At 58.3% G+C, this 27767-nt stretch overlaps 3 protein-coding genes across 10 annotated transcripts; 1 reads left to right on the top strand and 2 right to left on the bottom strand.

Annotated features, from left to right (window-relative positions):
• Positions 1-14: 14 nt before the first annotated feature.
• Positions 15-17527, bottom strand: TPST2 (tyrosylprotein sulfotransferase 2). Of its 5 annotated transcripts, none has more exons than XM_051785568.1 (7): positions 17447-17527; positions 9506-9565; positions 5592-6494; positions 3585-3783; positions 1883-1933; positions 1640-1688; positions 15-865 (listed from the first exon to the last, which is right to left on the bottom strand). In XM_051785568.1, the coding sequence occupies exons 3-6, from the start codon at positions 6425-6427 to the stop codon at positions 1659-1661; spliced, it is 1116 nt and encodes a 371-aa protein (XP_051641528.1). In that variant the 5' UTR covers positions 6428-6494; positions 9506-9565; positions 17447-17527; the 3' UTR covers positions 15-865; positions 1640-1658. The 5 variants fall into 5 exon arrangements, with proteins under 5 accessions (XP_051641528.1, XP_051641531.1, XP_051641530.1 ...); XM_051785571.1 differs by having other exon boundaries at positions 17345-17456; XM_051785570.1 differs by lacking the exon at positions 17447-17527 and adding an exon at positions 17302-17358.
• A 684-nt stretch (positions 17528-18211) lies between these two features.
• Positions 18212-23008, bottom strand: CRYBB1 (crystallin beta B1). Of its 4 annotated transcripts, XM_051785580.1 has the most exons (6): positions 22794-23008; positions 21996-22155; positions 21012-21130; positions 19227-19359; positions 18955-19097; positions 18212-18684 (listed from the first exon to the last, which is right to left on the bottom strand). In XM_051785580.1, exons 2-6 carry the CDS (start codon positions 22134-22136, stop codon positions 18504-18506), a joined length of 717 nt encoding a protein of 238 aa, XP_051641540.1. In that variant the 5' UTR covers positions 22137-22155; positions 22794-23008; the 3' UTR covers positions 18212-18503. The 4 variants fall into 4 exon arrangements, with proteins under 4 accessions (XP_051641540.1, XP_051641537.1, XP_051641538.1 ...); XM_051785577.1 differs by having other exon boundaries at positions 18955-19359; XM_051785578.1 differs by lacking the exon at positions 22794-23008 and having other exon boundaries at positions 21996-22195.
• Positions 23009-26560: 3552 nt separating this feature from the next.
• On the top strand, positions 26561-27754 carry CRYBA4 (crystallin beta A4). Its single transcript, XM_051785586.1, has 5 exons — positions 26561-26627; positions 26751-26869; positions 27081-27222; positions 27314-27456; positions 27607-27754. The coding sequence occupies exons 1-5, from the start codon at positions 26589-26591 to the stop codon at positions 27752-27754; spliced, it is 591 nt and encodes a 196-aa protein (XP_051641546.1). The 5' UTR covers positions 26561-26588.
• Positions 27755-27767: the final 13 nt, after the last annotated feature.

Here is a 27767-nt window from a genome sequence, read left to right as displayed (position 1 = left end):
ATTGAAACATTAAATATTAAATATCAAACCAACACTTTAATGGTGTCCAACACCGGGGGCAGGGGGGCCATATATTAACTCTGCAATAGCCTCTGCAGGGTCAGGGAGGGGGTGTGGGGAGGGGGGCACGCGCACCACAAAGTCTCTGCAGGGCCAGGGGGCTATTCCTGACCCTGGGAATTGGGAACAGCAGGGACAGGGCGGCTGTTCTTGAGCCTGGGAACAGGGAATGGCAGGACCAGGATGGCTGATCCTAACCGTGGGAATAAGGAACAACAGGCCCAGGATGACTGTTCACAACCCTGGAATTAGGGAACAGTGCGGCCAAGATGGCTTTCCCAACCCCAGAAATACAGAACAGCAGGGCTGGGAGGGCTGTTCCCCACCCTGGGAATAGGGAACAGCAGGACCAGGGTGGCTGTTCCCAATCCAAGGAATACAGAACAGCAGGACCAGGGTGGCTGTTCCCAATCCAAGGAATACAGAACAGCAGGACCAGGGTGGCTGTTCCTGACCCCAGGAATACAGAACAGCAGCGCTGGGAGGGCTGTTCCCAGGAACAGGGAACGGCGTCACAAGACACTGACACGAGATGTAATGAGTCCTTCGGCCACGGCACACACGGAACCTCCTCCCGCCACCCCCAAGCCTGGATTCCCACAGCTGCTTTTCCCACGGAGCGCTGGGAGAGGCCGAGGACATTCCCGCTGTGGAGCACATTTGGCCTTTGCAAATAAATGCAAATACATTCCTGGAGCGCAGTCATTTGGCAACAGTAGGAGCAAGCAATATGCTTGGAGAACCGATTTCCACGGGCCAGTGCAAACTCTTCCTTCTTGGGCAACAAAAGGCCATTTGCAACGTTCTGGAAGAGAGAAACACAGGGAGAACACAGGGCAGGATCCCCTCAGGGGCAGGATCTCCTTGGGAACAGGATCCCCTCCGGAGCAGGATCCCACACACCAGCACAGCAGTGCCCAACAGATGGTTTAAAGCCCCTGTGACACAAAACACAGTCAGCAAGGAACCAAATCCCAGCCCAGGACATTGGACACACAATTCCTGATCCTCTCTCAGCACTTCTGATCTTCTTCTAGCCGAATCGACTGCTTTTACACAGGAATTAGTTTTCAAAGGGCCAGTTTTAGTACCAAAAATGACATTTTATGCTTTAGCGCAGACGGTAGAGAGGGAAAAACATCCAACACGTCAACAGTTGTCTCTGGAGCAGAAGCCCAAGGCAGCAGCTTTGTTTCCCATCATGTTTCCCTTTGTTTTCTATCCCCTTCCTCAGGTCCATGGCACGTCCTTGGAGGCAGCTGGGGAACAGCTCAGCCCATCCACACATTCCACATCCCATCCCTGTGCTGCCTGTGGGGACAAGCAGCAATGACCCTCCCAAGTGGCTGATTCTCATTTGGCTGCTTTAAGCCTGTTCCCAGAGCTCAGGAAGAGAAATCCTGACAAATGGTCCCATACAGCAGCATTGTTTGGAAGATCTAAGGCAACTGTGAATGATCTTTGGCATCAGAAGCGTGCCTGGAGCCCTGGCTAATCCACAGAAATTACACAAACCAAATGCCAATCCTGGAGCAATGTGGGCAGATTCGCCCAAATCCCAAAATTAAAAGGGTCTTACCTGGAAATCATTAATTTTCTTAGTGAGAAGATGACGTGTTCTGAGTGACCTGAAATAACCCAGAAACAGAAGGGTCAGCTCTGAGCCACCATCTGCATTCCCCAGGAAAGGGAGCAGGGACGTTCCCTGAGGGAAGGGAGCAGGGACATTCCCAGCCTGCAGACACCCCTAGGAGGGAGCCAGGGACCAGACACCCCAGATTAACCCAAAAACACAACCCCCCAGGGCACACCAGACTCTTACCTGCAGGTGACCTTTCAGATTGGCCGGTGTTTTATAATCCCCCTTTAAAACCTGTGGGAAAGAGAACCTGGAGTGACCCTTCTGGGGCAGTGGCTCCACGAGCACCAGCCAATCCACCCCATTCCATGTGTCCCATGTCCCAGGACACCTGAACCAGGTGGAACACCCTGATGGGAGTTTGATCTACATCATGGGGTCATATTGGGGCAAAAACGGGAGGTTTCATCCTTTTTGACTATAAAGACAGGGAGCAGGGAACCGACACAAGCAATTCCCAACTCCCCCCTTAGTCTGAGAGGGGACAACGTTTTGGTTTTACCACCATGCCAGTTCTCCAAATTCATCCAAAAAACACTGAAAGGTCCATATCAGAGACCAGAGTGGCCCTGACCCTGCCCAGGGTAGATGTTACCCCAAACCACTCGTGTCCCAGGACAGCTCTCAGCAGGCACTGAGGAGCTGTGAGAGACACCAGAGTGCTGGGAGTACAGAGCAGTTCCAGGGAAGCTCTTCCCACCTCCCAGTCAGTGCTGCCACTTCCCTGCCTGCCTACAGCACCCTGGGGACTGGTCCCACCCTGCTCCCACCACCATGACAAAGGACACCTCATCCATGGGCACTGTCCCAGGGAACTGGGGGGCTGCAGAGCCCCACCCCAAACATGGGAACCTCCCTCTGCCTCCTAACTGCTGGCTGGGACTGCAGCTCCTTCCTTCCAGTTCTGCTCCAGGGACATGAGTCAATATTCAAAAAAAAAGGAAAAATCTGTTGGTTTTGCCCAAAGGCATTCCAAGCCTCCACGTGTGTTCCTGGTGAGAGCACGGGAGTGGCTGTGGAGCTATACACAGACACAGCACAGCCAGAATGTTGTCCCAGGTCCCAGCCAGGGTACAGTGCCCAAAGAAACCATCAGCACACACCAGGAACGCCCACACCGGGGTTCAGGAGCAGGGCTGGGTCAGGGAGGGACAAGTCAGGATCTGCCACAGCACCACAAACAAACACCACCACAAAACCATCGGCAGCACCGTCAGCATGAGCCCCATCAGGCTCCACCCGGGACACACAGCTGGGCTGGAATCACCTCAGGGGAGCTGTCAGCCACTCCCAGCCTTCCCAAGGAGAAGACTGCACCTCAAATCCTGTGTCCAGGTCTGGACCCCTCACTCCAAGACAGACAATGAGGTGCTGGAGCGTGTTCAGAAAAGGGAACGGAGCTGGGAAAGTGTATGGAGCATCAGGAGTGGCTGAGGGAGCTGGAGGGCTCAGCCTGGAGAAAAGGAGGCTCAGGGGGGACCTTCCCTGACAGGAAAGGGAGCCAGGAGTGGTTGGGTTCTGCTCCCAGGGAACAAGAACAGGACAAGAGGAAATGGCCTCAAGCTGTGCCAGGGGAGGTTGGACATCAGGAGGAATGTTTTCACAGAAAGAGTTGTCAGCCATTAAAAGGAGCTGCCCAGGGAAGTGGTGGAGTCCCCATCCCTGGAGGTGTCCATGTGTCACTCAGTCCTTTGGGCTGGGTGACAAGGTGGGGATCAGGCACAGGTTGGACTCAGTGGTCTTGGAGGTCTTTTCCAGCCTCAGTGATTCTGGGATTCTATGTCTGTTTCCCCCCTGCTCTCTCCTGACCTGGCTCAGCAGCCTCCTCTGCTCCAGGGGCTCTGTGAGCCCCCTGGCTCTGCTCCCCCATGGGGGTGACACTCACCCTGTGTGTGTTGTTGACAACCAGGGGGTCGGGGTGGCCGTAGTTGGGGGGGTTGGCGTAGGGGTCGTAGCCCAGCCTGGCGAGCATCGGGGCGATGTGGGCCATGTCCTGCAGCACATCCCCCGGGATGTGCCCGATCCATTTAGATAACGCCTCCATGTTCACCGGCTTGATCACCTGGTCTGTGGATCTTTCTATCCTGGGGAAAAAAAAGAAAAAAAAAAACAAAAGACACTAAAGTTGGATTTCACACACGTGCTGGGGTCACACAGAACAGCCTCAGCCAGCTTCACTGTCACCTCAACATCGAATCACAGACTGGTTTGGGTAGGAAGGGACTTTAGAGTTCATCCTATCCTACCCCTCTGCCATGGGCAGGGACATCTTCCACTAGACCAAACCCCATCCAACCTGGCCTGGAACACTTCCAGGGATGGGGCAGCCACAGCTTCTCTGGGCACCCTGTGCCAGGGCCTCACCACCCTCACAGGGAAGAATTTCTTCCATAAATCTGACCTAAATTTCCCCCATTTGAAATTGAAGCCATTCGCCCTTGTCCTGTCACTGCAGTTCCTGATGAACAGTCCCTCACTGGCTTCCCTCCAGATCCTGGGAGGTGCTGTGAGGTCTCTACACAACCTTCTTTTCTCCAGGTTGACCAGCCCCAACATGTCCCTTCCACTCCCAGGACACAAACACTCATCACCTGCCAGGCACACCTGAGGCAGAGCCAGGGTGAGGCACAGAGGGGCAGTCCCAGGGCAACCCTGTCCCCTCACAGCCCTGATCTGGGGGAGCACACCCGGCAGGGGGTTGCACAGCCCCAGAGGTGGGGTCCCCCTGTATAGAATCATGGAATCGTTAAGGCTGGAAAAGCCCTCTAAGATCAACAATTCCAGCTGTTCCCCCATCATTGCCAAAGCCACCACTAACCGTGCCCCTAAGCATCACATCCACGTGTCTTTGAACACTTTCAGCAAGAGTGACTCCACCACCGCCCTGGGAAACTTGTTCCAATGCCTGACCACTCTATCCATGAAGAAATTTTCCAAAAGATCCAATCTAAATCTCTCCCAGTACAACTTGAGACTGCTTCCTCTTGTCCTAGAGGGGGGATTCATCCTTCACTGGGGTCAGAGTGTTACCAGGACACCTCTCCTTACTACAGGAAAATAATGTAAGTTGTGTGGGCCGCAGCACAGATGCACCACAGGGCCTCTAGGGAAATCCAAAATCTTATCTGTTTAAGGAATCTGGGCAAGATTTCCTCAGAGCAAACAGGGAAGCAGAGCCGGCTGCACACCCACGGCATCCCAGAGCACCGGAGCAGCTGCACATCCCCCCTGGCTCCTGCTGCCCTCACCACCGGGGCACCAGCAATTGATACGGAGACTCGGATAATTCCCTTACACAGCTGATTACATTTTGCTAAGCCTGACTTAAGCCTTTCACTTAGAAAAGAAAAAGCATTAAAAGAGGAAAAGAAAGTGGGAGCAGGTAAACACCCCCCAAGACACAGAGAGGCCAGAAGGGAGTGCTGGGTGTGCCTCCACGGAGCAGGGGTTGCTTTGATTCTGCAACACCAGCCCCAGACCTGGCAAGAACTGCTGCTCATCATCATTTGCAGCACAACTAATCACACTGAGGAGGCATCTGAGGACGGGTAGAGAAAGAGGCATTAAAGAGCTCACGTTTCAGAGCAAGCAGTTCTTTCCAAATTAGAGACTGAAATAATTTCTGCAGTGTCAAGAGAGATTAAACAGTCACCTGCTCCTGAAATCCTTGCTTGACAAGCTGCTCTGTGGAGTACAACAGATTGGGAGCATTAAAGCCATCTCTTACTCAGAAACACAAACCCTATTGCAGTACAACTGATGTGTTGCTCCTTCTGCCCCCAAAAATCACACACAAACACCAGCAACACAGCTTTGCCCCCAGTTTTAGCCTTGACCTGATTCGTGTAATGAAAATGCTTCTTGAAAAGCTGAGGAAGGAGCTGAGACTCACTTGGAAAGCGACACCCCGCCGGGCTTCCCAATGAGCTCCTCGTGGTGCAGCACCGTGTCGCTCCAGGAGATGTCCAGGAACTTCATGATGTTGTGCATGGACTGCTCGGGGTGCAGCACCAGCTGCTCGTAGTAGACGGGCAGGCAGCGGGCCCGGCCGACCTCCAGGCACTGGGAGTACATCACCTCGATGGCTTTGTTCCACTTGGTCAGGCAGTCCCGGTAGCTGTTCAGGTCAAAGCCCGCGATTGTCACTTTCCGCGTGATCATGGAGTGCACTGAGGCCCGGCCATCCCGCACCATCAGGAGGAATTTGGAATTGGGGAACAGCCTGGACAGGTAGACAGAGGACTTGAGCGTGAAGGGGTCCTTGTTGCACAAGTACCTGGCGGGCTCGCCGTGCTTGGCGATCACTTCCAGGATGAAGGCCTGCATGGCGGCGTCCAGGACCTGGTCTGTCACCCCCGCCTCGTCCAGGCGCATCTTCTCCCGCCCGGACTTGGACCAGGCCTGGCGCATGGCCAGCACGCGGGGGATGATGCGGGTCTCCTCCCCGCAGCGCACCTCGGGGTGGGCGTCCAGCATGGCCCTCATGAGCGTGGTGCCGCTGCGTGGGACCCCCCCGATGAAGATCAGGGGCATGTCCTTGCTGTAACGGTACTCGACGTGGTTGGCGTCCATCATGACCAGCTCCTCGTTCTCGGGTCTCATCAGCCTGTGCCTCCTCTCGCTCAGGACCTGCTGGCACTCCAGAACCTGATGGCCAAGGTGCAGAGTCACCATCAAGGCAGCCACCGAGCCCAGCACCAGCAGCACCCTCCGCATGGTGACCCGCATCCTGCTCTCCTGGGCACAGGCTGGGGACTTCAGCTCTCAGCTAGCAAGTGTCCAACCCCACGGGCATCTGCAAGAGAAATGGCATGGTCAGAGGAGCAGGACCCACACTCCAGCCCAGAATCCAGCCTGGCTCCAGCGGGATGCTGACACCATTCAGGATTTCATCATCTCCTTCACTTATCAGCAACTCCCAGACTCCATGCCTTCCACCCAGCAGGTAATTAAAGTCTCTGTCAGTGCACACCCAAAGAGACAATTTCTGTGCTGTTTGTGTTCCCAGAAACACAGGTTTACAGCTGGAGCAAAGCTCTAGGAATGTTTTGGAGAGGAGGGGCCATGTATACCCACTGAGTCCTTAAAGAAAATCTTTACAGAGAGCCTGTTGCATCCCAGATGAAGCCCAAACCCTCTCTAAAGTTATTCCTCCTAAACCCGAGTCAGCACTCCACCACTGCTCACATTTCAGCCACCTGCCTCCTTCCTACATTTTCTTTAGTTTAACCCTGCGGTCAAAAGGGAGGGGGAAGCTGAAATAAGAGAAAAACAAACGCCTCTCATGCAAATCTTAAGTGTCAGAGTCAGGAGAAGCCGTTAGAATGAAACACTGAGAAACTCAACCATCTGACAGTGAACAGCTACACACAGTGTTCAACACCCTGCCCTGCCTCCGGAGACTGACCTGACGGAGAAATCCTTGAAACTTCATCTGGCATGAAGACTCTTTGGGTTTTCCAGGGCTCGGTAGGACATCCAGCAGGAAGGCTGCAGCCTCTGCGAGTGCCCAGCTCTGCTGCGTGCCCAGAGGGACTCCCGGGAAGGCTGGCACCGCTTCCCACCCCCTCCCCCCATCCGCCCCAGTTGCGAGTGCAGGTTTTGCAATCCTACCCTGGGCTCACCCCAGGATTTCCAGTTCTTTGTGATTATGTGGCTGGGGCGGGAGCTGAATGGAGTGGAAGGAACGGGCCGTCCGTGCATTCTGTTTTGCTGACAGGCCAAAGAACTGCTCCAGAAAAGTGTTTTCTCCTATCAACTCTTCCCCCGAAGGAGCACACTGCGCAGCGGCCCGTGCAGAGCAGGGAGCAGGCAGGAGAGAGCCCGGAGCCTGGCAGCCTCCCTGCCCCTGCCCTCCCTTCCAAGCACTTGGGGACTTGCTCTGCTCCCCACTTCCAGCCCCTGACATCCCACTCCATTGTTCCCATCCGCCCACTCGGTTTTTATCCACTTCTGCCCAGGCAGAGCCCCTGTGCCAGCCCAGGGACACCCCTCCCCAGCCCAGGGACACACTTTCCCAGCCCAGCAGCACAGTAACATCAACACCAAACTATTTTTGTGGCTCTTTACTACCTGGTCCATCTTGGCCAGCTGCTCAGTGACATACCCAGGTTAAACAGTCTCAACTGCATCCCCAGGTCTCAGATAAAAGTGTGTGGCTTTCTTGGGATGTAGATCAGAGGGATACCCAACAGCTCTGGTATTTTTGCAGCACCAAGCAGAGTCAGAGCCATTAACAAGGTAAGTATTGCTCCTTCCTGCTATCTTCATCTATTTCAGTCATGTAAATATATTCAAATGTTCACCCAAAAATAAATGCAAATGCCACAAGACCCATTTCAAAGGATGGCAGTGGATTCCAGGATTTAGGGCCAACTGGAATAATTAGGGTGATGCAGACCAAGACAGGCTAATTAGCAGGAAGGGCTGCAGTGTGAAAGGAGGCTGGAGCACAGAAGTACTCTGTTCTCCCAAAAACCAGCTGACAGGGAGCAGTTCCCACCGAGATGCTCCAGCAGCTTCATCTGAGCTGCAGAGGGAACAAAGGGACTCACTCATGTGCTCGTGTTGAGTGCCGGGGGCTGTGGTACCAGCACCACAAGCAGGACACAGCCTCGAGCTCTGCCAGGGAGGTTCAGGTTGGACATCAGGAGGAATTTCATTACAGAAAGGGTGGTCAAGCACTGGAATGGGCTGCTCAGGGTGGAGCCCCCATCCCCTGAGGTGTCCAAGAAATGACTGGATGTGGCACTCAGTGCTCTGGTCTGGTTGACAAGGTGGTGATGGGTCACAGGTTGGACTCAATGATCCTGAAGGTCTTTTGCAACCTAAATGATTCTGTGTGCCTGGGGACTGTCCTGCCTGTCTGGTGGGCAGGGACACAGCCCCCCCACTCCCACCCAACACCACCAGTGTGGGGAAGCTCTCAATCCACGAAGCAGCAGAAAAGGAAGCTGCCCACAGGAGCATGGCTTCTCCTCACTGTTGTGCTCTGGGACTCTGCCTCTGCTCCTGCATGGCAGCCACAGGCCCTGGGAGGGCTGGAATGGAACAAACTTCTCCAGTGGGATCATCCCGGTGTGCCAGGTGGGCTGAACAATACCCACGAGCGCGTCTGGCAGCCGGATGGGAGCAACCACAAACAGCCTGGCTGGCTCTCAACTCTTTGTGCAATTCTCTGTTAAGAATTTCCTAAAATATATGGGGCTCATTAGTCTGTGAGGGAAGAAGGATGGGTCATTTCCTCCAGAGCAGACACTGTGGTGGAATCATGGCATAATTAGGCACATAGCTGTCTGATCAAAGACAACCCTTCCAGAGACAACAGTCGTTCAGATTCCCAAACTGGCTCTGAGAGCTTCTCACTCCAGCAGGAATTAGGGAGCTCTCGGGGGCTTCTCTAGCACATCATGGCAGGCACTGGAGACATGGGAGCAGAAATCAAAGTACCAGCAGCCAACCCCAGGCTGAAGTCCCCCGAGTGCAGCTTGGACACCAGGGGACAGGGAGGGGCTGTGACCCACAGCCAGGGGCTCCATCCCTCACCACCATCAGGGCAAGGCTGGCACCCAGAGCATGGGGGAGGATGGGAACCAGCAGGGAAGTGACAGCAGAGTGACAAGAGGTCCTACAGGCACAGAGCCTTCCCTATTCACATGCTGATGAACCATTAGCATGAACAAGGCTTACACCACCTCCTGTCAGCTTGTGAAGGCAACAGTATTCATGGGGCACCAGTGCTGGTGTGGACAGATGTGAAACATTCACCCAGCATCCCAGGGGAACCAACAACCCATGTGTGCTTACCTTGCCCCCATAAGGTCATTTTGCTGCTAGCCGAGCTTCATGCTGCAACCTCCAGAACACCTGATGGGGAAGAGAAGCCACAATGTTGATTTATTTATTGCACATATGTGCTCTCCTCCTTGGCACCTTCCACTCCTGCCCACAGCCTCCCTCTCGTCCCTCCCAGGGAAAGGTGGTCCCAGCAAAGCCTTGGCACCAGGAGCTGCCCATACTGCCAGGACCTCCCGGCTCCAGCCGAAGGAACAAAGCTCTCTCCAGCCTCACCACCCCCCCAAGGCAGCAGCACCAGCCCCTCAGAGCACATGAATCCCTCCAGGTAGGGAGCCGAACCCCTGTACACCAGGTTTCCCACAAGGACATGGCACCTGCACCACAGGGATTGCCCCCTCCCCGGGGAGCCCGGCAGCTGCCTGCAGTGCCTTGGCTGGAGCCATCCTGCAGGCACATCCCAGGGACAGCTCAGAGACACTGTGCTGCAGCAGAGCACCCCGAGGGGCCGGACCCAGCAGGATGGGAGGATGTCACTCTGCTCCAAGGATCACAGTGGGTGCACAGGGCGCTGGCTTGTCATAGGGCTGCTGCCACTTGGCCCTTCCCAGTCAGCTGCCCCTCAATACATGACAGTGTCCCGGCCTCAGAGGATGTTTTTTAGAACATTTCAAGGACAGACATTAATTGCTATTCCAGGCACTCAAGTCTCCTCCTCTCCTGCCATCGAGTGTCACCGGCCCCTCTGCTTCAGCATCAACGAGAAACCAGAGGGAAACTCCACCCAGCATGAACTTCAGGAGGCCTTATCCGCAGTGCACATGCTGCCCTTCTTCCCTGCCAGGCTTCCTGCTCGATCCTGGCCTGGCCTCCACGGACCATGGGATTTCAGCTCTGGATGAGGCTGCATGCCCACGGAGCAGCATCTGCATCCCTGGATGCACTTCTGCAGTGCCACAAATGCTCTGGATCAGGGAACAGCAGCAGTTTAACAGCCCACCCCAAGACACTCCGCTCCGGAAACAGCTCCAGCTCCTGCCCGTGCACAGACACACACAGACAGGCACACGGACATGCACTCGCTTGCTGACTTCCTTCCTGACACTGCGCAGGGTGTCACTGCCAGCCAGGCTCCAGCACTGAGCTCTGAGCAACCACAGCCTCATGACCCAGCACCTGCGGTGGGAGCGGGTAAACCACCAGCAGCACCGTGAACAGCCCCGTGTGCCAGCACCGCCGGGCCCAGCACCACCTGCAGTGATGAAACAACATCGACCCCATTTTTTAAAGCGTGAAAACAACCGCAAAAACAGCGTCTACAAGAAGCTCCATACGATGAGAAGCTGCATTTTTTCTTTAAAACATTCCCAGAAATGATTGTCACTAACTGCAGCTTCCCCAAAAGACGTAGGTGTGGCCTGGAAAATTTGAGCTCAATTTGTTGGTGCTTAATAAAAGGATGAGGAACTGGAGGCGCCTTTGTGGCGGAACAGCAGCAGGAACTGTGGTCAGCAAGAAATGTCCTAATATATCCAACTCACATCTTTACAAATCAGCAATATTTAATTACTTAATTAGTAGTCTACAGTTCATTTACAAAAATAAACACAGCTTGCCTGAGGACAACTGCTTCATCACAACCTGAGCTCAGCCCAACTCTGTCACTGCCAAGTGGTGGCCATGACAGCAGCTCTTTTTCTCCTAGTCCCTGCCTGGCGGCAACATCACGTTTCAAAACACCTGATGACTCCCAGGTACCTCCCTTAGCAGGACAGGGATACTCCCATCCTGCTTAGAGGGGGCAGCAGCAAACAGCAGAGCGGTCAAGCCTCTGGGAGGAAAAAGCCGGGAAGAGCTGTCGGGGACTGAGGGCAGCAGGAAGGGACAGGCTGCTGGCACTGCTGGCACACAGACACATGAGGCGTCTCTCCATCTGTTTCCAGGCAGCCCGAACAAAAGCTGATCAACAAATTTCGAAGCATTCACCCACTCTGATGAGCAGCTCCGGGACACAGCGAGCGCGGGACAGCCCTGATCCCCGCCGGGTGCCCACGGAGGCACCGCGGGGGCGGCTGCGGTCGCCGAGTGCAGCGTCAGCCCCATTGCACAACCCCCAACGCGTGCTCATCCGCCCCAGCATGGCATGGATCGGGATTGGTCCCATGGCACAGCCATCTCTAGCGAGCAGGGTCCAACCTGCCCACCCCAATCGATGTTGCAGCGCTGGCAGTGGAACAGAGGCTCTGCACCCACCTCTGCTGCAGGCGAGCTGGAGCCTCAGAGTCACTTTGATATGCACAAAATTAAGCTGCAGCACTCAAAAAAAAAAAACCCACAACAACAAAAGAAGCTGCTTTCAGCCACCACGTGGCGAAAGCAGCACCACTGACACCAGGACAGGTTTGGTGACTAAAGCTGAAAAGTCACTGCAGGCCATGAACCCAGAACATCCACCAGAACCAGAGGCCAATCACAGTAAAAACACCGGGAGTTTAGAGCACTTCAGGGTTCTGTGCCCCTTGGAAAAATCCCCAAATAGCACTAGCAGCATCGTGGTTTGCAGTTGCACTGCCAACAAAAACCAAATCCAAAAAAATCCCAAATAAAACTGAAAGAAACAGTCAAAAGTCAGCAAGGATAAGTGTTCAAGCACCCAAATCACACAGAGGGTGCCCCAGTTGCATCTTAGCACACAATCAGCTCAGAAGGAAGGAGGAATTTATTCTCACTGCTGGGTACCTAGAAAAATAAACCATCAGAATCTGACGCCCTGAGGATTAAGGCAGTGTGTGCCAGTTTCGAACACTGGCTTTCTCACTTGGAAAAGCCTGAGAGGTGAGAGCCCCGAGCCACACTATGGATTCCAGCTGAGCACCCCAGCACTCCATCCCAGAGAGCCTGGCCAGGGATACAGACACAGAGCACCAGCTGGCTCCAACAGGCTCTAAATCACATCAGCAAAGAATCCACAGACATTTCACAGCACAAATGGACGGCTGGTTTATCACCTCAAGGCTGTTATGATTAGCAAAACATTTTATTATCCCGCTCAATGCTACAGTGTTCCTCAAACAATAAAAATCCCACCAATTTACAGAATCTTCCCTCCGCCCGTCCCTCATTCCAAGCACAGTGATAGCATTTTATGGTCCAGCGATGGAAACCGCAGCATCCACCCCGCCAACACCGGACGGCAACGGCCCTCGGCCCAAAGTGGCTGATTAATTATGAAACGCCCAAAGTGAAAGCTGCTGGCAGGAGCTGGGCATGGAGGCACCTACCCAGCACCTGGCTCCATGCCCACCATGCCCCAGCAAGGCTCCAGCAAAGCTGGGGGAAGGGGCTTGACACGTCTCCCCTTTGCTCAAGGAGCAGGGTGGGGAGGCAGAGCTGCTGCTGGAAGAATCGAGACGAGTGAGGGGGGACAGGAGGGGAAGGGAGAGCCCCCCACTCCATGCTGCGGACTGTGAGGGATGGGGACCGGAGCAGGAGGGGTGTCTGTGACCCCCCAGTGATGGATGGAGCCACCAGATCAGCTCCATCTCCACGTCGGAAGTGCCTGTGCCAAAACAGGACATGAGCTCTGTGCTTTGGAGAGAGCTCCTGACTTTTAATCAACCCACAGAGCTTCACCTTTCCTTAATTACTCTGCAGTCGCTGCCTCGGGGGGGACAAAGGCAAAGCCAGCGCAGGTGCCACTGCAGCGACGCTGCAGCCAGAGAGACGCTCCCTCGCTGCCTCCCCTTGTGCCCTGACCCAGGAGCTCACCATCCTGCTCCCTGCTCAGAGCTGGATGAGGGGGCTCTTGGGAGACACAGAGCTGTCCTCCTGTTCCCCTTGCCCAGAGAAGTTGTGGATGCCCCAGCCCTGGAGGTGTTCAAGGGCAGGCTGGCTGGAGCTCTGAGCAACCTGGTCTAGTGGAAGGTGTCCCTGCCCATGGCAGAAGGTTGGAACAAAAAGATCTTTAAGGTCCCTTCCAACCCAAACCATTCCATAATTCTGTGATGGTTCCATGAGCCCTCCCCATGCCTCTGACCAGGTCCCTCCAACTCCCACCCCAGGGCCAGGGTATGCCCCAGGGATCCCCAAAGGAGAGAGGCATAGGGCGATGGGAACTGGAGGTTGCAGCCCCCGTGTTCACTCACCACACCCAACGCAAACACAACTCTTCCCTCCCACAACTGCACAAAGATTCCCTGTGGGAATGTGGGTGGTCAGAGCCTGCCATACAATAGGGAGAGAGAGAAGTCAGAGGAACTGCTAGAAAAAACAGTAAGTATCTTCAAAAAATATTTTCCCAATCCACAGGCCAAACCCTAAGTCTCAACAAGCTCTATTCTTGCACGCACAAGGATCAGGATTTGCAAATAAAAAGTTGTTTCTGCAAGAGAAACCCCAAAACCTCAAATTTGCTTAAGAAACAAAATCAAAGTGGTTTATTTCCCCATGCAGGAGCAGCAGCGGCAGCCCCAGGACTGGAGGCACTGTCTGAGTGGAAGGTAGGGAGGACAGAGGGGCTGCTGCTCATCATGGGCAGTGAGGGGAGAGGGGACACGGCTGTACCTCATCTCTGCCAGCCCCTCTGCTCATCTTTGTCCCATTTCCTGCAGCTCGAGGCCTCAGGAACCCTGAGCATGGACCAGGCTCTGGATCTCCACTGTGGCCCAGACGGCCTCGGCACAACCGATGCCACAAGGGCAAGCATTTGGCATTTCCACAAAGCCAGAAACTTTGGGAAGCACCGGCACCCCAAGGCCGTGTGCTGGCATAGCCCCAGCAATTACAGGAAATGAACCCCACCAAGCCTCAGCACAGGAGTAGCCCTTGTGAAACCATGGAAGGAAGAAACGGAACCAAACCCTTCCAGACTGCGTGGCTGCTGACTGTCAGCCAAACCACCCTGCACGGCACATCCGAGTGCTTTCCTGTCTGCAGGAGCCCAGCTGTGAGCCCTGGTCCTCTGCTGCCACTTGCATCTGCAAATGCTGGGCACCAAGGCCTTGTGCTTGGTGCCCTTCCCCTGCTCGGTGCCCTTCCCCTGCTCGGTGCCCTTCCCTTGGATGCCACCCAGCCCCGCTGGCCCTCAGCCAGCTGTGAGCACAGCTGCCAGGGGGACCAGCTGCTCTCCCAACCCCCTTGCAGCTCAGTCACTGCCAGGAACAGCCACTCACACCACAGGATCCATCCCAGCACCAAGCAGGAACAGGAGCACTGGAAAAACCCCAGCTGCTTCCTCCTGCCCCACCAGAGCAGCCTGCGGGCTGCAGCAGCTCCAGAGCTAAAACACCCATGGTCACTTGTCCATGGAGAAGCATCTGGACGCTGCAACCACCTGTGGAGTCCCCGGTCTCAGTTTGGGGTCAGTGGCCTGGGAATCCACAATGGGAACCAGCCACTTGCTTCACTTCCGAGCACTGTGGGTTGAGCAATCCCCTGCTGCTGTTCTTGTTTGCTGTCCCTGTGAGGAGACAAAAGGCTCCTCAGCAGGGCCAGCCCCAGCACACCCTCCTGCCTGCGCCATGAGGCCAGCACAGGATGGACTGGAGACGAAAAGGGGGAAAAAAAGCATTATTCTCCTTGAGACAGGACTTCTGTGAGAGAATTGCTGCAGAATTGGAGGCAGACAGGTGTTTAGAACTGCAGAACTAGAGGCTTGAACAACGTTGTGAACCAAAGCAGGCAGCCAACACCATGGCAAGCTTCTCCCGCGTTCCGCACACTCGTTGCCTGCAGAATCCAAAGGGAAACACGCCTGGCTGAGGCACAAGGCTGAGGTTCCTCAAGGCATCACAAATTCATCAGAAGGCGCATCTGTAGGGTGCCAAATAAAACCACCTGCTGGGGTTTGTTTTCTCTCTCCAAAAATCTTCTTGACAGTCCCTGCATTTTAACAGCACTCCTGCCATCCCACACATCCCTGAAGGCTCAGCGTATCCGTAATGCAAACTGCCTTTGGAAAAATCTCCTTAAAATAGCAACAGAAATTACTAATACAGTTTGTAAAACCTACAGGCAGAGCACGGCAGTGGCCTGGGCCTGCCCTGTCCTGGTGAGTCCATCAGTGTCCTGTGGAGACCCCACGGCAGCTCCCACCCCCTGGCCTGGCACATCTCACCAGTGTGGAGGGCACAACTCTGCACTTATCCCCCCGCAGTGATGCCCCTCCAATGCCAGCTGCTGCAGGTGACGCTGGGAAGGACCCACATGGTCCCCAGCTCAGCTGCTGCCCCCACTGTGTGAGCCCCCCACAGACCCTCAGCTCCCTGTGGGCACCACAGCACGGCTGCTCCTGCTGCGCCTCACGCAGCAGCCACCGAGCATCAGCTGCCACCAGGCACAGGATGGCAAACCCTGCTCGCAGGAACCTGCGTTGGCACTTGACAGCTCCCCACGAGCACGCTGCACCGTTCCCAGAAAAGCAACAGCAAATTTGGAAACCTGTTAGCACCAATCACTCTGAGCTCTGCACTCACCCTTGCTTGGTGCCCGAGCAGAAGGGAGCAGCACTGCTGTGCTGAGGGGGGACTCGCCACCCCACAGTGCACCCAAGCAGCTGGCAGGGTGGCTCTGACTGGCAAAGGGAGGCAAGTTAAGGGGTTTCAAGCTGTGAGATGTTTTTTGGACAGAGCCTGAGTGTGCAAACAAACACATCAAGGGACAGAGCAAAGGTCCATGTGATGCAAATCCCCCTTTGCCCATGGAGGACATCGGCCCAGCTCACACTGCCCACCCTGGGACACACTGCCAACAGTGCTAGGATGGCAACTCCAGCCACGAGTCCCAAGGAACTTGAGCTTGCTATGGACACAACTGGATGTCACATCCCTGCCACGCAGGGCAAGTGACAGATGGGCACAGCCAAGGACAGCGCCAGTGTTTTGGGTGGGCTGCAAGGTGCCAACGCAGCCGCCTGGGCACCCACCTGCACCCCCTTTGCCAAGGGATCTGCACCCCACGGCCACCCCAGCCTCAGCACTGCAAACATCTCTTGTGCCAACAGAGGATGATGCTGACCAAGACCTGAAGGTGCAGGTTGCCCCTGACGCTCACCTGCTCAGCTGACTGCAGCACGGGCCACCACACTCACCCTGGCAGGGGAGGGCAGCGCTGACACCAGTTCAGCTCTGGACACCCAGATGGATGGACAGTCCCTGCCTATGGGTGCCCTTCTGTATGGTGATGCTTGGGTTATGGGGGGCACGGCTGGGCTGATGCTGGGCTGCCAGGAAGGTGCCAGGGGAGCAGGGGCATGAGGAGTGGGTGCCAGACAGCAGGAACAAGGGGAGAAAGGCACAAGGAGCACCCCGTGCTGAGCACTCTGTGGCACCTGCCATGTATCCTGCACCGTGCACCGAGCACCCTGCGGCACCCTCAGCACATCCTGCACTGCACAGAACGTACCCTGCACCCAGCACCACCCCGTGAACCCAGCACGGAGCATCCTGCTCCCAGCACCCAGCACCACTCCGTGAACCCAGCATGGAACACCCTGCACCGGCCACTGCCCTGTGTACCCAGCACCCCTCTGTGAACTCAGCACCGAACACCCTGCACCACTCCGAGCATCCCGCACCGAGCACTCTGCACTGCTCTGAGCATCGAGCACCGCTCCGTGCACCCAGCACCGAGCATCCTGCACCGGGCACCTTGCACCGTTCTGAGCACCCAGTACGGTGCACCGAGTACCGTTCCGAGCACCGCTCTGTGCACCCGCGCACCCCCCGCACTGCGCACCGAGTATCCCCCGCCGCTCCGCCACCCACCGAGCCCCGAGCCCTGCCCGCGCTGCCCGCACCGCCCGCCGGTACCGAGTACCGCGCACCGCCCGCCGCGCAGCCCCGCCGCTGTCACCTGCCGGCCGGGGTGACACACACGGTGCCGGGGCGGGGCCGGGCGGGGCCGATCCCCCCCTCCCCGTTCCCCCGTTCCCCGGTCCCCCCCCGCTCCACTCACCGGGGCCGCCGCCGGCCCGGAGCGGCGCGAGACGCGGCGACGTCACGCGCACGAGGGGCCGGGATCCCCGCGCGCCGCACCGCGCGTGCGCCGCGCGCCCCAGGCACCGGGCGGCACCGGGAGCGCGCGGGCGTGCGCGCGTGTGTTTGTGCGCGCGTGCCCGGGACACGCGGGCGGCACGCGGGAGCGCGATCCCGTGCCGGCGCCGGTGTCGGTACCCGCGGCAGTGCCCGCACCGGCCGTGGCACCGCAGCCGTGCGGGGTCCCGGGCCCGGGAGAGCCCCGGACCGCGCTCTCCGCAGCTGCGCCGTCACCCCCGGCCCCGGTGCTGCTGCCTGTGCCAGCGCTGCCGTCACTGCTATCGCTGTAATTAATCACCGCCGTCGCTAATGAGCGGCGTGGGAGCGCAGGAAAACGCCACCCGAGGTGCTCGGACGGGATGGAAAAGGGGGAGTGAGGCCGAGGAAGCGCCCGGTGCGGAGCGACAGCGTCCGAGGGGAATAAAAACTCATTGAGAGTGAATTGGTCTTTGATTGACTGCAGTTACGGCTGTTAATTAGTTCCCAGGTGGATCCCACCGGCGGGCCCGCAGCCCCCCGTCCTGCCGCACGGACGGAGCCCGGAGCCCTCCATGGTCCGAGTGCTCTGGAGGTGCCCTGAGTCCCCCCAGCCGAGACGGTCCCCGCGGGTGCTGGTGGGGTCCAGTTGAGGAGCCTCCTGCCCTTTCCCACACCACTTCTTTTCCTCCACACGGAGGGTCTCCCATGTCCCAGCAACAGCATGGGGAGCAATTCCCCTGGGAAGACCACCCTGCACCATGTCCCACCCGGCTCCAGCACAGGGCTGGCACAGGCCAGGAAGGCAGAGCGTCCCGCGGTCACACTCATGCACCACCAACCCCCGAGCAGCTCTAATCTTCTGGTTTTTTAATTTGCCTCACAAGGTAGAGTACATCCAGGGAATGTGCAATGTACAAGGAAAGTGCTGGGCAGGCGAGCGCGAGGGGAGGCGGGGGTGCCCCACGGGGCCCGGGACTCGTAGCTAGCAGGCGGCACGCTCAGTCAGAGGGCGCGTCAGGGGTGACGAAGGTGCCCTTCTGGTCCCACTGCATGTCCCGGATGCGGCGGATGGACTGGATCTGGGGCTGGAAGGCAGACCACTCATTCCAGTGTCGGAAGTCTCCGGTCTCAAAGAGGTACTGGTAGCCTCTGTAGCCAGGGTACTGGTACCCGACCCAGCTGCAGGGAAAGCAAAGACAGGGCACCTGAGCGGGCTCAGCTGTTACAGGCAGCAGCGCCACAGCCGGTACACGCTCAAGGAGCCGTCAGAGCCCCCCTGCCTCCCTGCGCTGGGCACAACCCTGGGTGATGGGCCACCAAAACAGCCATGTGGTGCTTTCTCGCTGCCTGAGAGCCCCGTGTGGGTGCTCAGAGCAGCAGCAGTGGATCGGGGCACAGGGGAGGACAGGGAGCCTGACACAAGGCAGCTGCCACTGCAGCCTGGCTTACGTTCCACTGGGCACCTGCACGCTGCCCACACGGTCGCAGAAACCATAAGCCCAGAGGCTGGGCACATCATCCTCCTGGATTTCCATCTTGTTGCCCTTGAAGTCAGCAGACTCGTAGAGGGAGATTTTGTGGTCCTCAGCCTCCTGGGGAAGACAGAGGGAAGGTGTTGGCTCGCATGGCTGAAGCCCTGGAGCTGCTGCAGCGAGGCATCGAGCAGCACAGTCCTGCCCTGGGCAGACCCCAGCAGGTGCTTCCTGCTCCCAAGCACTCACCATTTTGATGGGACGCATGGACATGAAGCAGTCGCTCCGGTAGCTGCTGGACCAGGTGTCCCAGCGAGGGTACTCGCCCTTCTCCAGGATGAACATCTCCCCACGCATGTTGGCCTGCTCGTAGGCCACCCAACTGGGGAGAGGGGTGGGCAAATGGCAGGTCAGATGCCACCCTGCAGCTCCCCTCCTGCTCTGCCAGCCTGTGGAGCGCTGGAGGGGACTCCCAGCACCCAAAAAGGCTGCAGGTACCAGGAGTGGCCCCACCACCCTGCTCCAACCTTTCTCCCAGCCCAGGCACTGTGGTCTGGACAGAGCTGGTGCTGATGTGAAGCAGAGGTGAGGGCTCTTGGCTGGAAGCTCAGTGGTATGTGTGTCCCAACCTGCAGCTGCACCCCTTCCTCAGCTGGGGAGCAGTGGGACCCCCAGGCAACTGGTGATCCCCACATGCTGCACACCACAGAGTCATTTCAGGACTCTGTTTTCCCTCCCGCACCCCCGGGCCCGGGCTGCCCAGGCTGTCTAATCCTGGCACGCTCGCACGCCTCACTGCACCAGCGCCAGCCAGCGCTGGCACCCGGCCCACTGCTGGGGCACGGGGCTTGCTCAGCTGCAATGTCACCTCTTTAGCAGTGCCACGAGGTGCTGCAGTGCTGTGAATGTCATGGGCCTGGGGCCTCAGAAGCCCCTGGCACCACAACAGCCCTGCATTTGCTGCTTTCCATTTCCCTGCAAAACAGGGCTCTTCCTGCTAATGCCAACAGGTGTTTTCCCACTGGCAGGAGACATTCAGGTACCCCAAGCAGCATGTCCTCACACTGGCTTCTAAGGCTCAGCTTGGTCGATTTTGCTTTTCTTTCCTTAAGCACATTTTTTGGCACAGATTCTCATCAGTGACTCTCAAAAAGCCTCCATGGGCCCCAATGATACCTAAGTTCTCTGTTCACCCAGTTTAACCCTTTATATCTAGTGCAGCTTCCCAGGTATCACACCTGAGCTCCTTCCAGGCTTCTCCATCCCCCTTTCATTTCAAGAAGAGTTGGGCATTCCGGGTTCCTAATAAAAAAGTCATTGGTGCTACATGGTGTCATTCGAGGTGACCACAGGTCACAGTCCTGATCCCTCAGGGCCGGTGTCAGGGCAAGCTGTGTCCTGTGCATCCTGCTCAAAGCCCTGCTAGCCCCCCTGCCCTCCCAGCACACCATTTCCAGCCAGGCAGTGCGGAGGGATGCTCTTTCAACATGGAGATCATCTGTTCAGTTATCTGCTTTGGGGATCGTTTATGTCCCTGACTGTGTCAACTGTTCCCATGGCTTTCAGACCTGCCCAGCCCCATTGTCACTGCTCGGCTGCCTGGGTGCAGGCAGGCGTGTGAGTCATCCCTGCCTGTCCTTGCCCACTCCAGCCTTGTCTCCATGGTGGCCCAGACCACCAGCCCGGTCCAAGGCTCCCACCTTATTTCACCTTGGCTTCTGTAAAATCTGCAGGTTCCTTGCATTCCATGGACAGCTCCAGGTGTCCAGGTGGACACCTTTCTTCAGCACTTGGCTTTGTCTCTGGTGCCCTTTGCTTTGCAAGTGGCCCTGGCATCCTTCCTACCCACCCTGGCTTTCTTGCCCCCCTTGAAGGAGATCCGGGACCCCCACCCTGCTCCTGTGCTGGCCCTCCACTGCTCTGCCCAGGCTGCAGGGAAATGCCCCTGTATACCACATTGTGCCCAGGGCTGTGTCCCCACCCCCTTGGGGCATCCCCAGGGACACGGTCCCCTCTGTGGCTGGGGTCACTTACGGTCCAGAGATGACAATGACACTGCGCACCCGGTCGAAGCCGCGGTCAGCCAGGTTCAGGCACTCGGCGGTGAACTCCATCTGCCTGCCCTGGAAGTTCTCCTGGTCAAAGACGACGATCTGGGGGTACAGGAAAAGGGTCAGATGGGGACAGGCATGCTCAGGGAGAGCAGGGTGGTGCTGTGTGTCCCTGCACGACCCTGCGCACATGAGCCTACTGCCCCACGTGTCCTCCTCGGCTCTCCAAGCCTTCCTGCAGCTTTTCAGCTCTGGTGCCCAGGCAAGCCGAGCTGGGCTCTGTGTATGAGCAGCTCTGTCACAGCACAGACTGAACACAAGAAGGTCCCGCCTGACAGCTGTCCCTGGTCCAAGATGGCCTCATCCAGCTCCCATTTTTGATGCTGCAAAGCCACATCTCCCTGTGCCGGTGCCCAGGTTGCTGGGAAGGAGCTGCTTCCTCCAGAGCTGCATCCATGCCGTGGCCTTTGCTACCTGGCACATGCACAGTGTCACCACAGTCCTTGCATCACTTGCCCCTCATCCCCAGCCCTGCTGCAGTGCCTCGGTGGCATTCTGCCCTAGAATCACTGCAGCATTTCAGTGCTGGCCCTGTCACCTACAGTGTCCCCTCCACCCTCCCTGAGCACCACAGAACCCCCACATGCAGAGGGTGACCAGAGGGAGCAGTTGACAGCAGCTAGTCCTGATGCCACAACCCAGGGGACAGCATTTCCAAAGCCTGTGGTCCCCAATGGTCACTGATGAGCTGTCCTGACCAAGGGACTCCCAGAGTGTCCCTTCTGCAGCAGTTGCCCAAATCCTGTGCCAAAGGGACAGAGCAGGGAGGGATGGTGGCACCTGCGCTCACATCCTGCTCTGGGAGGGGGGTCCTTCCCTGTGGGATGATCTCCTCCTGCCCCAGAGATGCTGCCACTGTCCTGCAGCCCCGGAGTGTGTCCTGCGCGTGGGGAGCCGCGGGGCTTACCCTGAAGGCTTCTGGGGAGGGCTCCTCGCCCTTGCTGTTTGCGACAGGAGCAGGGTCAAGGGATGGAGTTGGCGCAGGAACTGCCTTCTCCTTCTCCTCTGCAGCCTGTCCGGGAGCAGTGGGTTTTGTGGTCTCAGACATCGCGGTGGTGGGCTCAAGTCTGTGACAGGGCACCAGCAGCATGTTAGAGGAAGGCATGGTTGGGGCACCCACCACCCGCCCCAGGGATGGTCACATCGGGATGGGGTCTCTCAATGGGGTGGGTGGCCAGGGCCAGGAGAGGAGCCGCTGGAAGGTTCTCCAGCAGGCACAGGCAGAGGATCTGCCTTCACCAGGAGGATCACATGAGGTTCTGGTGTCCACACTCTCCTTCTGTGGTCAGAAGATCTCTATCACTGCAGAGGTCCTGCCACTGTGGGGGTGCCCAGGGCAGCCCCCAGCTCTGTGTCCAGGCACTCCCTGCTCTCCCTGGCCAGACTGGGGCCTGACACTGCACCGGGCACTGGGGCCATCCCGCACGGGGTGCGCATGGGAGCCCAGGGGGCACGGGGTCAGCATGTGAGGAGTGGGAAGGGGACAGCCCTGATCTGCTGAGGCCCTGCAGCAGGCACCCTGCTGTGGCCCTGCAGGTGAATGTCACCAGCAGCTCCCCAGGGAGAGGAGGGCAGTGGGATGCTGAGCACCGAGGTGCTCCCAGACGTGATGACCACAGCAATGGCCATGGCTTAGACCCTGCATTTCCCTCTCCCCACCTCGGGTCCGGCTGCAGCCCGGTGCCCGGGGACTTTGTCCTCTTACCTGGGCAGCTGCTGCTTCTTGTTGGAGTGAGCGGGCTTGTGTTTCGGGGCGCCGCGAGGCCCCCACTTTATAGCCTGGCAAGGGCAGACCCCCGGGCGGGCGCACAAAGGAACTGCCAGCTCATCAGTGTCTGCGCGGCCGCCCAGTCATCACATCCTGCAAAGCGCTGGGCGAGCTGGAAGCCTCTCCCCGGCCCCGTGCCCAGCCGCTGAACCCAGCACTTTCCTTTGTGCCCGCGGCACAACAGAAGACCTGACCGTGCCACTTTGCAGCGCGCGGCGGCACCCGCTGCCCCGCGTGCGGCAGCCCCGGCAGGGCATATATAGCCCTGGCACGGCCAGGCCAGCGCCGGCACCGGCACAGGCACACTGCCCTCCCCTGCCCACCGCCCCTGGCACCAGGCTCGCACGGACGCCCCAGTGCCACTGCTGCCGCAGCCCCACGGTGCCCAGCCTGCAGCCACACTGTGCCCATTTCTCCCCTCCAAACACTGAACCTCTTGCTCTGAACATCACTCTGTGCCCATAAGTGCCTGCAGTAGTGCTCTGAAGATGCCAGAAAGTGAGACCTGAGTGTTCTGAAATGCTTCAGAAACTGTTTTTTTTTTCTCAAATGATGTGTAATTGAAGCCGACACTTTCTGAACCATCTGAGTGCCTGAAAATGGAAAATGGTGTTTGCTCTCTGTTGGGAATGTCCCTGCTCACTGGCAGGGCTGTTCTCTTGCTTTTTAGCCCATTTGCCCCGTGCTGTGCTCCCCCTGTACCACCCCTAGTTTTACCACCACCACACTCACGGTGCCAAACCCCATACAGTGTTTTGGGGCATCAGCTCTGTCTGACTGGCACAGGAGAAGGGTTGCAGGGTGGCTGGATGGGGACATGCCAGCACTGGGCTCTGTGGCGGATGAGCCTGAGGTGCCACTTCTCCTGCATCCCATGGCACCTTGGGGAGACCTTCTCCTGAGCTCCTCTGAGCCTCTGATCAGATCCTCTCCCTGTTTGCCTGCTGTTATCCTTTTCATCCTGTAAATACCTGCACACTCTTTTGGAACACCCCCAGCTTCCCGCAGCATCCAGCATCAGTGCTCCTGGGCAGTACCTCACCCGAGGGTGTGTGGTCAGAGAGTTCAGAGCCCTGTGTTTTGCCCTCATCTTTTGTTCCCCTCATGTGTCACCCAGCAGCAGTGGGATCCAGCTGTGCCCTCTGGGCTATTGCTCAAAATCCCTAACAAAAAGGAAGTATTGATCCGCTCTTTTCCCGAGGTTTTTTGGCGGCCGCGCTGTGCCCATGACGTGGCTGGGTGTGGGGGCTGCTGCCCCGTTACCCTGGGCACTGCCACAGTCTGGTTCTCACCTGGACACTGGGCAGTGGTTTAGGATTCATGATTTCAATTGGCACCATGGATTTTACCCGGCTTTCTAATTTAACCTGCCCTCTCTTCCTCTGGGAGCCAGAGTGGATGTTCTACCTGGCTGCCTCCCCTGTGCCTCCTGGGCATTAATCAGCAGGTCTCACCCACCCCCTGCTCCTGACTCTGCTTCCTCTTCCAAATCCCAGCACCTGGGAATTGGGAATTGAAACTGGGTATTGGGAAAACATTTCAGAGGGACTGAACTCTGCTCCTGATGGCTGCTCTGTGCTGCTCCATGTTACTCTGATCACACAGTAGCTCCATGGTTTTCCTGAGCCAGTGCTGTGGCAGGGCTGACAGCAGGGATCTGTCCTCGGTGGTTCCTGAGCACCCCAGACACAAAATCTCTGCCCTCCCTGTGCACCATCCCTGCCGCTGGCTGCAGGTGCTTTAGAAAGCCCCTCTCTGCTCCATCCCACCTTGGCACGGGGGTGCCTGTGGGATGCACAGCTCCGACAGCAAAGCACAAGGCCAGAGCTGGCACAGCAAGGCTGCAGAGGGCACGGGAATGGGCACGGGGGTTTGTTCTGCCCCGGTGAGTTCCACTGCCCCCAGAGCTCCCGCTGCTGCAGCCCTGCCCAGTGCTGAGTGGCACCGTGGGTACACCCGGCACAGCCCAGCTCTGTGGCCACATCCCCGTGCCAGGACATGGCGTGGAGAGCAAGCGCGTGGTGGTCACTGTGCTGGTGGCCAGCACAAGCTGAGTTTAGCTCAGGCCACTGTAAGAGGTTGGGGACAAATTCTGCCAAAAGGCTTTTGCTGGGGTTGCAGATGTCGGGACAGCCTGTGCAGCCGTGGTGCAGCCGGGGGTGGCTGCTTGCACTGAGCCCCCCAGGCTGCTGTGCTCGCCTGCTCTGCCTCCCCTGCAGTGCCCAGGGCTGACAGGGCTGCAGCTGCACGAAGGATGCTCCAGCTCAGCCCCCTGGCAGTTTCCTGGCAAATGCTGTCCCAAAACACAGCTCTCTCTGGGAATACGAGTTTTCTCACTTGGCCTAACAGCCTCCATTGGCTGCTGCCTGCTCTGAGGTGCAGGCTGGGTGGGTGCCTCTGCCCAGCCCTCGGAGCCCTGGCACGCTCCTGACACCACCCCAGGGTGATTTATGAGGTGTGGGGGTCACGGTGAGTAAAGCTAAAAGGTATTTAGGTTCCCAAAATGTGGGTGCAGCAGACTCTTTTCAGTGCACAGAGGCAGGAGGCTGCTGCAGCAGCAGCCCAAATCATGACCTACACCTCCAGTCCCTCATATGCCTTTGCAAACCCACCCCTCACTTCCCATGCCCTTGGTCCCTGCTTGTTACAGTGTCCATGGCTGCTGTGTGCCCACCCTGCAATGAACTGCCCTGGATTTCAGGGAGAGCTGTTCTGCCCTCCCAGGGAGAGCAAGTGCAGACGTGTCCTTCCTCCCACTTCCCAGAAATGGGTGAGGAAATCTCCCCGCGCCCCCAGTGCAGGCAGTGCTGCCTGCAGGCAGGAGGAGCACTGCCAGAGTGGGAACACGGCCCCAGCTCAGCCCTGCCCTGGGGAGGGCACGCTGCAGAAATGCTGGCAGACCCGGGGGGCAATGCCCCGGCTCTGGAGCTGTGGGGCCGGGGGTCAGAGCCTACACCCGGTGGGCCCGCTCGATGTCCCGGCTCATCAGCGTCTCTGACACGTTTCCTTTGTTCTGCCCGGTCCCTCCTCCCCGCCATGTGCTGAGTTAGGGGTTTCAGTAATGCTCCCCTGGGCTCTGTCTCTATCTGGAGGCTATAAAAACCCAGCCAGAGGCTGCGGGACGTGTCACCTCCCTGGGCACCAGTGCCTCACCCCAGGTAAGCGCCGGAGCCTGGGGCAGCTGCCCTGTCACCGTGGCTGGGGCCTGGGAGCAAGCAGTCGTGGGAACACGTGGAGGAGCATCCAAGATCTAGGGTTAGACCTCACCTTGACACAGGAAGCAGTGGCAGTGGATTGGGGAACTGGGGGCTTGGGAGACTGGAGAATCAGGGGTCATCGCTGGCCATGGCAGTGGCAGGGTGCTGATACTCAGTGTGGGCACATGGCCACCTCCACAGCACTCCCAGCTCAGCACTCCTCTGCCTGCACAGGCTGCATGCACGGGTGCTTTGGCTCAGGGATCTGCCAGTGGGAGGAGTCTCCCTGGGCATGGGCAGGCAGTGCTAGGATGGCTGCCAGGGCCAGGTGCCCACTGCTCTGCACAGCCCAGGCAGCAGCTCTGGGTGGGCAGGGAGAGCCCCAGCCCATGCTTTTCTGCTCCAGCAGGAAGCAACCCCCTTTTTGCCCCCCACGCTTCTGGTGAAGAGATGTGCGTGGGCTCCTGAGGGTGTTTCATCTGGGCAGAGGGGCAGTTTTGACAGTCCTGTTCCCCTGTGCCCTGGCAGAGCCACCATGACCCACCGCTGCAAGAGATCCTCCGGTCTCTGGAAGGTACAGGAGCCTGGGCAGTACCAGCACCACACCCTGTGAAATACCTGGGAATGGGGCTGCAGCATCTACTCAGGGCCTCCGCACCCCCGGAGCCCCCTGACTCCCTCCATCCCCCCCCCCCAGATCGCGGTGTGGGATGAGCCTTTTTTCCAGGGCAAGAAGCATGAGTTCACCACCGACTGCTACAGCACCCTGGATCATGGCTTCAGCACCGTCCGCTCCTGCAGGATCGAGAGCGGGGCGTGAGTGGGGGTCTCGGGGCACTGCTACCTCGCGGTGCCGCGGGACCCCATGGATGGAGGGGGGTTGGGGGATGGAGGTATCCAGTGCCTTTTGCCACCTGAGCCAAGGGGCCGCCTCCTCTGGACACCCGTTGTGCGCAGCGGGCACAGCCCTGGGTGTGAATGGGGCGGTGGGCATCCCGAGGGTCTCAACCCCCTCCCGCCCCGGTAGGTGGGCAGGCTTCGAGCACTGCGGTTTCCAGGGGCAGCAGTTTGTGCTGGAGCGCGGCGATTACCCGTGCTGGGAGGCGTGGAGCGGCAGCAACGCCTACCACGTGGAGAGGATGTGCTCCTTTCGCCCCATCGCCTGCGCCGTGAGTGCCCCCGCCCCGGCTCCCCCCGCGGGGCCGGCCAGGTGAGCCGGGCAGGGCGACCGTGCCAACGCCGTCCTCCTCTTGGCCGCAGGACCACGGGCGCAGCCGGCTGATGCTCTTCGAGCAGGAGAACTTCCAGGGCAAGCGGGCAGAGATGAGCGACGACTGCCCCTCGCTGCCCGCCCTTGGCTGGGGCAGCAGCACCGTGGGCTCCTTCCTTGTCCGCTCCGGCGCGTGAGTACCCGGGGGCTCGCACCCTGCCAGGACCCAGCACCGAGGCACGCGGCGGGGCCGAGGATGCTCTGGCAGCTTCTGGCACCCGCAGCGCGGGGGCTCCATGGTGCTGCCAGCCCTGAGCCACCGCCGTTCTCTGCTCTGTCGCAGGTGGGTCTGCTCGCAGTACCCGGGGTACCGAGGCTTCCAGTACCTCCTGGAGAGCGACAGCCCCGCAGGCGAATACAAGCATGTGCGGGAGTGGGGCTCCCACGCACAGACGGGACAGGTCCAGTCTATCCGCAGGGTCCAGCAGTGACCGCGGTGCCGGA

Source organism: Manacus candei, unplaced genomic scaffold (genome assembly GCF_025592945.1).
Source record: "Manacus candei isolate 608988 ecotype Guabito, Panama unplaced genomic scaffold, ASM2559294v1 h1tg000020l, whole genome shotgun sequence".
Lineage (NCBI taxonomy): Eukaryota > Metazoa > Chordata > Aves > Passeriformes > Pipridae > Manacus > Manacus candei.
The sequence above is the reverse complement of the archived record's forward strand: the minus strand, read 5'-3'. Positions and strand labels throughout refer to the sequence as shown.